The sequence below is a fragment of the Haliotis cracherodii genome, unplaced genomic scaffold, assembly GCF_022045235.1.
Source record: "Haliotis cracherodii isolate W230 unplaced genomic scaffold, xgHalCrac1.p SCAF_5, whole genome shotgun sequence".
Taxonomy (NCBI): domain Eukaryota; kingdom Metazoa; phylum Mollusca; class Gastropoda; order Lepetellida; family Haliotidae; genus Haliotis; species Haliotis cracherodii.
In genome coordinates this window covers 8,898,245-8,910,137 of record NW_027266308.1, presented here as the reverse complement: position 1 = coordinate 8,910,137, position 11,893 = coordinate 8,898,245, and the positions used below count along the sequence as shown (strand labels likewise).

The 11,893-nt window shown below is 39.5% G+C and overlaps 1 protein-coding gene across 1 annotated transcript in view; it reads right to left on the bottom strand.

The window, feature by feature from the left end:
* Positions 1 to 7,165: 7,165 nt before the first annotated feature.
* The window catches only part of LOC139442395 (uncharacterized), an 88,468-nt gene continuing 83,740 nt past the window's right edge, over positions 7,166 to 11,893 (bottom strand). The window contains exons 28-30 of the mRNA XM_071223199.1: positions 11,726 to 11,810; positions 9,832 to 9,914; positions 7,166 to 8,866 (exon numbers count right to left, since the gene is read on the bottom strand). Coding sequence (XP_071079300.1) covers positions 8,494 to 8,866; positions 9,832 to 9,914; positions 11,726 to 11,810 — 541 coding nt within the window. The 3' untranslated portion in view covers positions 7,166 to 8,493. The remainder of the gene's footprint in view (positions 8,867 to 9,831; positions 9,915 to 11,725; positions 11,811 to 11,893) is intronic.

Here is an 11,893-nt window from a genome sequence, read left to right as displayed (position 1 = left end):
AGGTGTATCGCGTAGTGGTCACTCTTTGCCTCGAGTGTATGATGGCACACTAAATGAGCACGCATCTGGGAGTTCACCTTTCGAGGTAATCACCACCACAGCCATTGTGGCCACCGCATACACATAGTAGACATCTCACAATCAGTTAGAGGACCACCTGGGATTCTTACAGAAGAAAAGGAGAATAATGGTGGCATATGGTCCTGTGTACAGTGCACAGGTCAGACATCAGGTGAAGATGACCAGCATTTGTCACGGGGAGTCCTTGGATGGGAGACCGTTTTTGGCCGCCTGGCTCCTGAGAATTCCTAGGTATCCTTCTTGCCTGACACTGAAGCGCACGTAGCACATGTGGCGTCTACTTAGGCAAGTGACTTCGTTCAAAATGTGCCTCTGTTCATCCAGCAGTAAATGGGAGCCTGGTAGGATGAGTGGTAATGTGACTTACCCTTCTAGCCCCTGGCAGCATACTGCCCAGGGAGTTGAAAATAGTTGCACACTGATCCACTGGCAAGGGCAATAATAATCTAAAGCACCTTTGAACAGCCCAGCTGGAACTCAGCGATGTACGAATAGATGATTACTGTCATTGTTCCTAACAATTCAGGTTTTTTTTGTTATATACACCATGATGCAGTGTAGTTACCTCTTAACTACATACTATGAACAACTCGGTGATAATAACAATCAGTATCACATACCAATAACTTTTTGTGAAGCAACATAATTTTACAACATGTCCAGATACTTTCAGAGTGGATCAGTTAATTTTGTTCCTCTGTTGTGAGAGCATAGGCCTTCTTCAAGCTATTGAATTACTCAAATGATTTAAGGTAAGGGGAGGTGAAATGGGGTTTAACGTTGTGTTCATGGTGAGACTAGTTTGTGTGTTCATGGTGAGACTAGTGTGTGTCTGTTCATGGTGAGACTAGTGTGTGTCTGTTCATGGTGAGACTAGTGTGTGGTTGTTCATGGTGAGCCTAGTGTGTGTCTGTTCATGGTGAGCCTAGTGTGTGTCTGTTCATGGTGAGACTAGTGTGTGTCTGTTCATGGTGAGACTAGTGTGTGTCTGTTCATGGTGAGACTAGTGTGTGTCTGTTCATGGTGAGACTAGTGTGTGTCTGTTCATGGTGAGACTAGTGTGTGTCTGTTCATGGTGAGACTAGTGTGTGTCTGTTCATGGTGAGACTAGTGTGTGTCTGTTCATGGTGAGACTAGTGTGTGCTTGTTCATGGTGAGCCTAGTGTGTGTCTGTTCATGTTGAGACAAGTGTGTGTCTGTTCATGGTGAGACTAGTGTGTGGTTGTACATGGTGAGCCTAGTGTGTGGCTGTTCATGGTGAGACTAGTGTGTGGCTGTTCATGGTGAGACTAGTGTGGCTGTCCATGGTGAGCCTAGTGTGTGTCTGTTCATGGTGAGCCTAGTGTGTGTCTGTTCATGGTGAGCCTAGTGTGTGTCTGTTCATGGTGAGCCTAGTGTGTGTCTGTTCATGGTGAGCCTAGTGTGTGGCTGTTCATGGTGAGACTAGTGTGGCTGTCCATGGTGAGCCTAGTGTGTGTCTGTTCATGGTGAGCCTAGTGTGTGTCTGTTCATGGTGAGCCTAGTGTGTGTCTGTTCATGGTGAGCCTAGTGTGTGTCTGTTCATGGTGAGCCTAGTGTGTGGCTGTTCATGGTGAGACTAGCGTGTGTCTGTTCATGGTGAGACTAGTGAATGTCTGTTCATGGTGAGACTGTATGTCTGTTCATGGTGAGAAGTGTGTCTGTTCATGGTGAGACTAGTGTGTCTGTTCATGGTGAGACTGTGTGTCTGTTCATGGTGAGATTTGTGTGTGTCTGTTCATGGTGAGACTAGTGTGTGTCTGTTCATGGTGAGACTGTGTGTCTGTTCATGGTGAGATTTGTGTGTGTCTGTTCATGGTGAGACTAGTGTGTGTCTGTTCATGGTGAGCCTAGTGTGTCTGTTCATGGTGAGACTAGTGAATGTCTGTTCGTGGTGAGACTAGTGAATGTCTGTTCATGGTGAGACTAGTGAATGTCTGTTCGTGGTGAGACTAGTGAATGTCTGTTCGTGGTGAGACTAGTGAATGTCTGTTCATGGTGAGACTGTGTGTCTGTTCATGGTCAGAGTAGTGTGTGTCTGTTCATGGTGAGACTAGTGTGTGTGGTTCGTTCACTGAATTCAAACAGAAACAGTCTAGCACTAATAGCTTCATACATTTATAAGATAAAACTTCAATACAGTAAAAGTATGAAAAGACCTCTAGTGGTAACATGTAGCTTGCCAGGAAGATCAACTGTGAAACCACAGTACCCACCATTCTAACACTTCAACCAAAACTTTTCTCTGCACACTCACTTAGCTGGGCTGCCTTGCCCCAGAAAAGAACAAAGATGGAGGATCTGTAAACAACATTCATGTCCATTAAATCAGGTTAAGTACCTCTTGGACAGTTTTCAACACATATTATTATTCCAACATACTGTGCTGGCACAATAGCATTCACTACTGAGCCTGTGTACACATTTATTGGATAATACTTAGTATTATGTTGTTTGCTGGTTTCACAACATTGCTCCGTGTGCCGTTAAGCCCTGGCATTCATGAAATGGATTCAGCATAATCAGGGATCCTGTATGCAGGGCACTATAAATCGGTAATGGTCCTAATCAGAAAAGATCTGGGTTAAAGCTGGAACCTTGACTTGGACCAGGTGCTTAATATGTCAGTATACCATAGGCTTCCATGGGGTTGGTCACTAGGTGGATGGCATGCTTTTGTGTAACAGATTGAGGAGATGCAGTAAATAAGGCGTGCCTTGAGAGTCCCACACAAAGTGTGCTTCTAGAGCTGCTTCAAGATTCATCTGCTTCATCTATCTGCTTATATATGTGTGATGATTCTGTAAGAATGCCACAAGTTCAACAGCTGTTCAATACTGCAAGATAATGGATCATGGGTGGCCAAAAGAACCTTCATTGTCTCCTATGGAAAATGTCTTGAATGGACAAATCAACAGAGAGTCTCCCATTAAGAATACACCTGATAAAAAAATGCTGCACCCTACTTCTGATCCTGTACCTAACTTTTGTTAAACTTGCACTGGCCAATTTATCACCGATACAATGACACATGCAGTCTGTAACACACATACAGTGTAGGTTTTTTTCGTTCACAAGTTAAAGCAGAGAAGAATACAAAAAAGAGGTGCTATATAGTTTTGGGACAAATATTTTCAACATCTGAAGTAGGTGGCAGGAAGAAAAAGTGTTATACATGTAATACCACACTTTCTTGCGTAATATATAGAGAATCTCACCCTCGTGTCTTTTGATATAAAATATATCAACACGAGTGGATAAAAGTGGAAGTTTTTCAACTTGTATCGAGTGTTGATATATTTGATATCAAAAGACACAAGGGTGAGATTTTATTTATCATCCAACATCATTCTTCCAATTTTTTAAATTTGTAGACAGTAATAAGCAGTGTCTTAAGTGTTAAAAGTACTGCTAACAGCTTCAGTAGCAGAGCCATTAGTGATGTCATTTGATTGTGATGTCATGGTAACCTATGATGTCACAAAGGTCTGCAAAGCATTGTGATGCAATTTCATTACAGCGATATCTACAATGTAGCTATTGCTTGATCTCACCCAAGCATATATCTCCTGTGGAAGCCTGTTTGGGATGATAAATAGACACCTGGGCATAGTGTGCATCTCCCTCTTTGGTGTCTATCATAAATCTTAATTTGGTATGAATGCAAAATCAAATCATTCATATAGAGTCAGAGTATGCATATTTGTAATTTGTAATTATTTTCTACACATTGTAATTATTTAAAAAGCAACTTGGACTAATCTAAAACTGATCAAAATCCTATTATCTACCAAATGTTTTAAGCAGTTGGGTAAACTAACAGATTATTGATGACTGTAGGTAGTTTTTTAAAATATAAGTTTAAGGGTGGTGTGGTACTGGTTAAAGTGATCGCTTGTCACCCAGAAGACCCGGGTTCAATTCCCACATGGGTACAATGTGTGAAGCCCATTTCTTGTGTCCCCTGCCGTGATACTGCTGGAATATTGCTTAAAGCGGAGTGAACCATACTTACTCACTGATATAAGTTTAGAATCATAAAGCAAGAAGAAAAAGGGTCTGGCAAACCACAAAATCATGTAAACAGTTTGAACTACATTAGCATTATAAAGCGAACTAGACACAATAAATCTTGAATGTTCTCTTCTTTTCTTTTGGCGTTGTAAAATTAACCAAAATTACAATAATAATCTATGGTACATAAGCATGATAAGAGTGTAACAGTTAAAATCTATACTCGTTACTGAAAAATCCCAAACAAACAATAATAGGCTCCTTAATCCTTAATCCGTATCACAGTATTGGCTCTGTACATATTCTGTAGTGGATCCTAACATAGCTCCATGTTATTCCATATTTCATAATATTTCATATTGTGCAATATCATGGAAGGTAAATTATTGTGCATGTATTACATACTGGGCAAATACGCAGTGACAGTCTTCCACAAAGTGAAAGCAGAGTTATTGTCATATATTGTAGTCCTATTTATATGAGGTTTTCTGCTGCAAATGAAATTAGTGCTGACTAAAGACCAGAAACAAAACATCTTACCACATTTCCTCTATTACACGTCAGGGCGTCTATAATTTCGTTCAAGCTGTTGACCCGGCATCTGTTTAATGTTGGCAAAGTGCCAATTCACTGCCTTACATGCCATAATGTGATGTGATAGGCTTCTATTTTTTGGACAGAGCGTAAGACCGGCATCAATTAGAGGTCGTTGTATATTGGAGCCCTGGCTCTAATATAGGAAATACAGTAATTGTCTTTGATAACCTGTTTGTTTTCCACATACTAGGCAAGATTCTGTTTTCAAAGGAAGATGTAGGGTGATCCAGAAACCTACAGACCCACCCTTTGTGTTCATGTATTGGGAATATATTAGAAGGCATTGTTTCCAATCATTTGAATAGTCATTCTAAACTATTCTCTCTGAAAGGTTCATGCTTATGCTTCAACACAAGTTTTTTGTTGGAGCAAGCAGGCGAGAACAAACTTAGTCACAACACCATTGGTGTTTCTTGTACACAATAGCATGCATTTACCTTGACATACAATTCATTTTTGCTCTTGTGCTCTACAGATTATTAAAAATAACATATCATAAATAAAACAACATCTTATTACATAACAGTTACTATTTCAAAGGGAACTGAAAGTGTAAGTTCTAAAACTAACTGAACAAATGTTTGATCCAAAACAAGATATCATTAGACTTTACTTAAGTTTAGTTTCATTGGAGTTGAATTCGCAACCGAATGACCGTCATGTTTACAAACAAGTGACAACTGTCGTGATGCTGAATACACTTACCACTGATAAATTACTTTCTTTGTCAATTTGAATTTCTATTTCATTAAAACTATCATCTTTAATTGCTATAGTAAGAACGGAAGGGAGAAGTTGGTTGATTTTCCGTTAGTCTGCAATCTCGAACCAATCTGATTATTAAAACAAACAAAGTAAATTCATCTGGAAAACATGGTCGGTCGTAAAACTTTTCAAAATGAAATATGATGACATTCCCAAAGACATAAACAAAAGGATAAACGTTACTACATATGAGGTTAGAGGGCAAATTTCAAGATTCTTGTAATGGCAGCGCCCACACTGGTGGCAGCGATGTTTCTGAGAGTGTAACGAAGGTGTCAGTGCTGGGAAGGAGCTTGTCTTGTTCTGTTAGAAGGGAGACAACTCCGCAGAGAGTATCCCAGTTTAACAGTGTTGCAGTATCAAAAGCAGACACTGAAAGCCCATACACATATATGTTACATCATATGACTATGTCCTGTTTCATTATCTTTTATCATTGCCAGATCACAATATTGGCAAACCTTTATATCATCTCAAAAACAAATCTTACTGAATTTACAATCAGGACAACCATATATCAAATGTCTTCATAATGTAGGTGATACACATCTGTGTTTTAAAATTTGTGTCTGTGATTGTGTAATCAATGCCCGGAAATACCTGAATGTTGAAATTTCCAGACATTGAATACTAAATTAAGCTGGCAAATTTGAATACATACAAGGCTTATTAAGAAAGTAACCACAGAAGATATCTGTAATTGACACTACCATATTTTTTGAAAGTATGCTCAGCTGTGAGACAATAACATCACTGGAATGCAGTGACATAATGAAGCAATTGAAGCATCAAATAGTTTCCATGACAAATGAACCATCGATCAGGTTAGCAGATTGCAGAGACAAATCAACAAAAGTACAGCTTATCTTACAAATAAATAAAAGATTCATGTTTCTATAAAGATGCCACATTTTTGTCTTAAGGAAAACTGTATTTTTAGCCCCCCAAAAGTATTATTCTACATTTCCAGGTTTCAAGTCCCACTTAACAATGGCACACAAAACTGCATTTGAATCCAAGATGGTTGGTTTCTGGCATCACAAGGGAGGCAACTCTGCACAGTGAATTATGGTGCCTTAAGGCATCAGGGCCACCCATGCCCCCTGGTGCAAATGGCCACTAGAGGTAGAGTACAGGTAATATATAGATGATATCTCGATCATGTGTCGACGGAAATATCATGTATCTCTTACCTAGTGATGGTGGTAGGAGATATTTTCACAAGTGGCATAGCCACTTTTCTTAACTTCAGAAAACTCAGTCTTTCACACTGAAGTATATAATAATAATCAGCATTACATGATGCATCGTGACTTGATACACAGAGCCAGGCTACACATTCCAGTATATTCCCAAGAGTGAGTGGGTTGGGTTTAACAACGCGTTTATCAGTATTCCACGTATCGCGGCGTGTCAGCTTAATGTGGGAGGAAAGCCCAAAGTGATACAGGTCTCAGATGTTTACCACTTCGGTGAAACCCATGAGCACGGGTATGGTGCTGACAAACCTAGAAACATAATCAGAGCGACCTGGGATTTGAACCCACAATCATAGGTTTCTGGCGTGCCCAAGGGACGCAACTCTGAACAGCGAATCACGGCACCTAAAACGACTCGGCCTCCCGTGCCCCCATATTCCCAAGAACAACATGACCATTGACGTTTATGAAAATATAGTTTATATGAGGAAATACGTATTTACAAAATAAAAATTAGTCATGTTTTGAAAATGAAGTGACAGCATGAACATAAAACAGACATAATTGCAACAACAAAATCAATGTTTTTGACATAATATCATGTGCTGTGTGTGACTTCATCCTGTAAACAAAGTGTGTGTGATTCAACCATTCTCTTACTGATGAGACAAATCTCATGATATCAAGTACGATAGCTCAAAATAATTTACATGGCCGTAGTGTCATAAATTGATAACTTGAATTATTTTACTCTCAATAAATTATATGATATTATACAACATGCCATCAGCAACACACATTAAGACAACACGTAACAGGAGAATGAACCTACTTGTAATACTGCCTAGTATCTTGTGGTCAGTAAAAACTACAATAAAAATATGAGACTGTATGACTAACAAATGAAACATGCAACAAAAAACATGAAGAGGAATTCCGCTCTAAGATAAAAATGCTATAAAACATCAAGTCATGCTGACATCCTAAGATTGTTCAATTGTGACTAAACCCCAACAACAAAGGCTTGAATGCATACAGCCAGAATCAACTTTTGTCTGAAGGCACATATAAAGAGTTTGACTTCGTCTGTGAGAGTAAAACAAATGTTCCTATACACAACTGTTTTCTAACAATATGTAACAAAACTACATGCATTCCCTTAACATAACAAGTATCACTATATGATCTGTATCCGATGTATTCGGGTAACAGAGACACATGACACACATATATCTGTATGATGGTAGTAAAACATGAGACGCTATCCTCTCTCAAACATATCACAATTCGCTTTGGTTATAAGTATGTATCAACAAAAACTCATAAAAACCTCATAAATAATACTAAGAATGACATTTGTAAATAGCTAACAGTGTATGTGCCATTCCACACAGCTATCTGTATGGAGGGAATCATTAATCAATATCAAAACGCTCCCAGTGAAGCCAGCACATAGTCTACTTTTCCTGAACACTCCTATCTTTGGCAGACATGTTTATTTCACACACAATGTTGTTTGCTATGACTGCTATCATCGGTGAGATGACTTAGAACTTGCACCACATCCAAAGACACGGGAAATACTGTTCGACGCTTGAGGCCGGAAAGGTACAATAAATAGGCAATGTCTTGTTGAGGTATCCACATATAGTCCCTGGCATATTGTGGTATTTGCACTCACCAAATCACACAACAAATATCATTAGTTCATTTGGCACAAGTGGGAAGTGTTTATCACAGGATGCTATGATTGAACAATAAACTTGTTTCAAAACAGTATCCAACTTTTGACATTCATTTCTCTTAGGTGAAATCTGACTCAGTCCATACACCTCCTTGTCCGCCTGTAAATCTTGGCTTTGACATCCCTGGAACTGATTGGTCTGCTCCGAGAGTACCTATTCTCATCGCTGTTGGAGATGTTGGAAGCAAAGGACATAAAGCTGGTGGAGGAAGACTCTGCCAGGGACTCGGTAGAGGCATGCAGGTCACTGACTACAGATGGGGATGGGGAGAGGGACTGGCGCCGGCTTCCCTGATTGTCCCAGGGCGAGATGTGAGGTGATGGTGGACCGCCGGGTACCTGGTGGATGATGGTCTGGATCCGCCGCTCACTCCGAGCCAGGTGGTCCCTGGCATAGGCAGCATAGCTACTGAAGGACGATTGTAGTGATGCATACTGGGAGTCATATCTGGAATGAAAAAATACATCTGTTTAGAGCTGTGATGGGAGAAAAAATGGACTTGATAATGTCTTTGCATTGGGGGGAAAAAAACATCAAAACTCATTATGGTGTGTATAATGCGCACCCCCTTCTACACAGCTGTGTTTTTTGGAAAAAAAGTGTGCACTATACTTAAGAAAATTCGGTACACGTTTGTGATTACTGACTCGGACACGAGTACATCGTTTTTGCTTATGTTATGCAAATTAAGGACATTTACCATATTTATCAACAACAAATCTGCATTTCACTTGTTTCAATTGCTTACAAAGTCAGCCAGTTAACAGTACGCCAAACGTTACCATATAAGACAAAGTCAACTCGCACCACACTGTGACCGCTGCTGACTAGTCACTGCTACTCTGTTGAATCAGAGCGAAGGGAGGCAACTCCAGAAATATAGTTCATACACAAGAAATAAAATGCACAGATGAAATATGAATTGTTTTGTGTTGTTTGCATTTTAATGAATGTGAAGACTTTCCATGGTAATTTTGATGTCACTTTACTATTTCTAAGGGGCACGGTTGGCCCAGTTGTCTAAGCTGCTGCCGTTCGCTGTGATTAGTTGCATCCCTTGGGCACACCAAAGCCTATGGTCATGGGTTCAAATCCAGGTTCTCCATGATTATGTTTCTATGTTTGTCAGCACCATGCCTGTGCTCATGTGTGCCTGTGCTCAGTGATTGACATAATGAGCATCGATCAATTGGGATACAATGACATGCATCAGCCAAGTTAGCGAGCCTGACCACCCCATTCCATGAGTCGCCATATACAACAAGCATGGGTTGCTGAGGACCTAGCTATTCTACTCCCGATCTTCACAGGTAGTAGTAATAGTAGTAGCAGCAGCAGCAGCAGCAGCAGTAGTTGCAGCAGTAGCGGTACATACAGACAACCTAGTCCTTGTGAGTGATCTGATTGCTTACCGAGAACTGGTATCCATGAGATCAGGACTGCCAGAGGACCGGCTGTGTTCTTCTCTCATGCTCTGGATCTCATCATCTATGGCCTGATGACAAAATAACATTTACTGAAACATTTATCATACATTTTTGCTACTATCAATCATAAGAATTACAAGGTTCAAAGTCCTGAATGATTCCTCTGACCATAATATAAATATCAATGCCAAAGGTGAGGTGAGGTGAAATGGGGTTTAACGTGGATCCAAGATTATTGCACTTATATAGCGACGTGCATGCACGTGTATGTGTGTGTGTGTGGCTGCTTGTACTAGTCCGGACTGATGCCGATTTATAGTGCTAGCACACTGAGATACCATCCCACAGTTTAACATGAATACCCCACTCAGACACAGTCTACTGACTCCGAACCGACCAGTCCTTGTTTTAGCCCCTTAATGCCGAGCAGACAGGGTAACAAGTACCATCTTTTAACGTCTTTTGGTATGACGTGGCTGGGGATCGAACCCCGGACCTTCCGCTCTCCGGGCTGATGCTCTATTACTAGACCACGGAGGCGGTCTGTCAATGTCAGAGAATATTCAGACTCAAATATCAGCTGAAACAGATTTATAAGCTACAACAAGAACTTCTTTGAAATTCTTTGCTGAAGTTAGATGGTGACGATCTGAACTGAAAACACATCTTGGTTTTAATTTATTACATAAAACCTCGAATTAAATTAAATTAAATTCTTTGACATATGACAGGAAAATAATTGATGTCCACAAAATGCAGACTGTTTATCAAACTTCTCTTCTGCAGGTCCACACTGAGCTCCCACCCAACCGTTGTAACAGGAGGGAATTATGTTGTCTTTTGACAAAAATGTATTCGCCTGATAATAAAATGGTCAGGGCTTGTGTTTAAAGCGCTGAACTATATCAATGATTTTGTATCAATTGGTGTCTACAGTTATTTTTGTGTTAATGAATAAATAAGCAGTCTGTGAAGTTCTTATTGTTGACAGATTTACTTATAAGAATTGACTGCAATATGTTTTTGCAATTATGGAGTCATAAATGTAAAAATATTTGTGTGCACACTTTGCCTAAATCCACTGTGGATTTACACAGTCTGCACCCTGTTTTTTTACATTTATACCTAAATAAATGCAAAAATCATTGAAGTCAATTCTTAAATAACCAATATTGCCTGTCAGTACATGACATACAGTGCACAACATATATTAAGATGTGTTTATATTCCATACAAAAGACATAAGTAATGTGTTTGCATTTGAGTATTGAGTAAATTAAACTCTGAACTTATTTTATCTTATTCATACTCAGTATGAAGTCAACATGTGCATTATTTCAATAAGTGCTTGCTTGGAAATATCATAATTTTAAAACTGAAAAACTTTGAAAACGCATACTGTATTCGACGTAATAAGTGCCCCGCTAAAATAAGTGCCCACAGCGATATTTGCTAATATATTGACCAGTGAACAATCCCAATTAGCACCCCTTCCGATTGATCAATGTACACAAGACTAATTTATTCGCGTGTAATACGCCCTCATGTGTTATACACACCCTTAATTATGGGCAATTAAATTCTGGAAAAATATATCTGTCGTATATAAACATTCCAGGCTGTCAGCATAAACCACGAAATTTATCTTCTTTTTTTCCCCCATATTTCTAATTTTTGGGCGCTTATTACGTTGAAAACGGTATTCATCTTTAACTCAATATCAGAAAAGATACATCGAACAATATTCATAGTCATACCAAGAACAACTAAATTTGATTTTTATGGCTATCTTGTCAAATATTACAAAAGCTTGGAATCGATGTAAGTGTTTGAGTACATATTGAGCATTCTGCTCAATACTTTCTGCACTATGGACTACCTCCTGCGTGATGCTCCTGTTGTTACTGCCAGCTCTCTGCGGTGTATTCGAGACAGAAAAGGAAGCCGATGAGGAGCGGGGTGAGCTGAAACAATACCAATACATACATTACAGTCCGAACACCAAGAACTGATTTAGTCTTATACACACGTGAAGATTCAGGTTAGA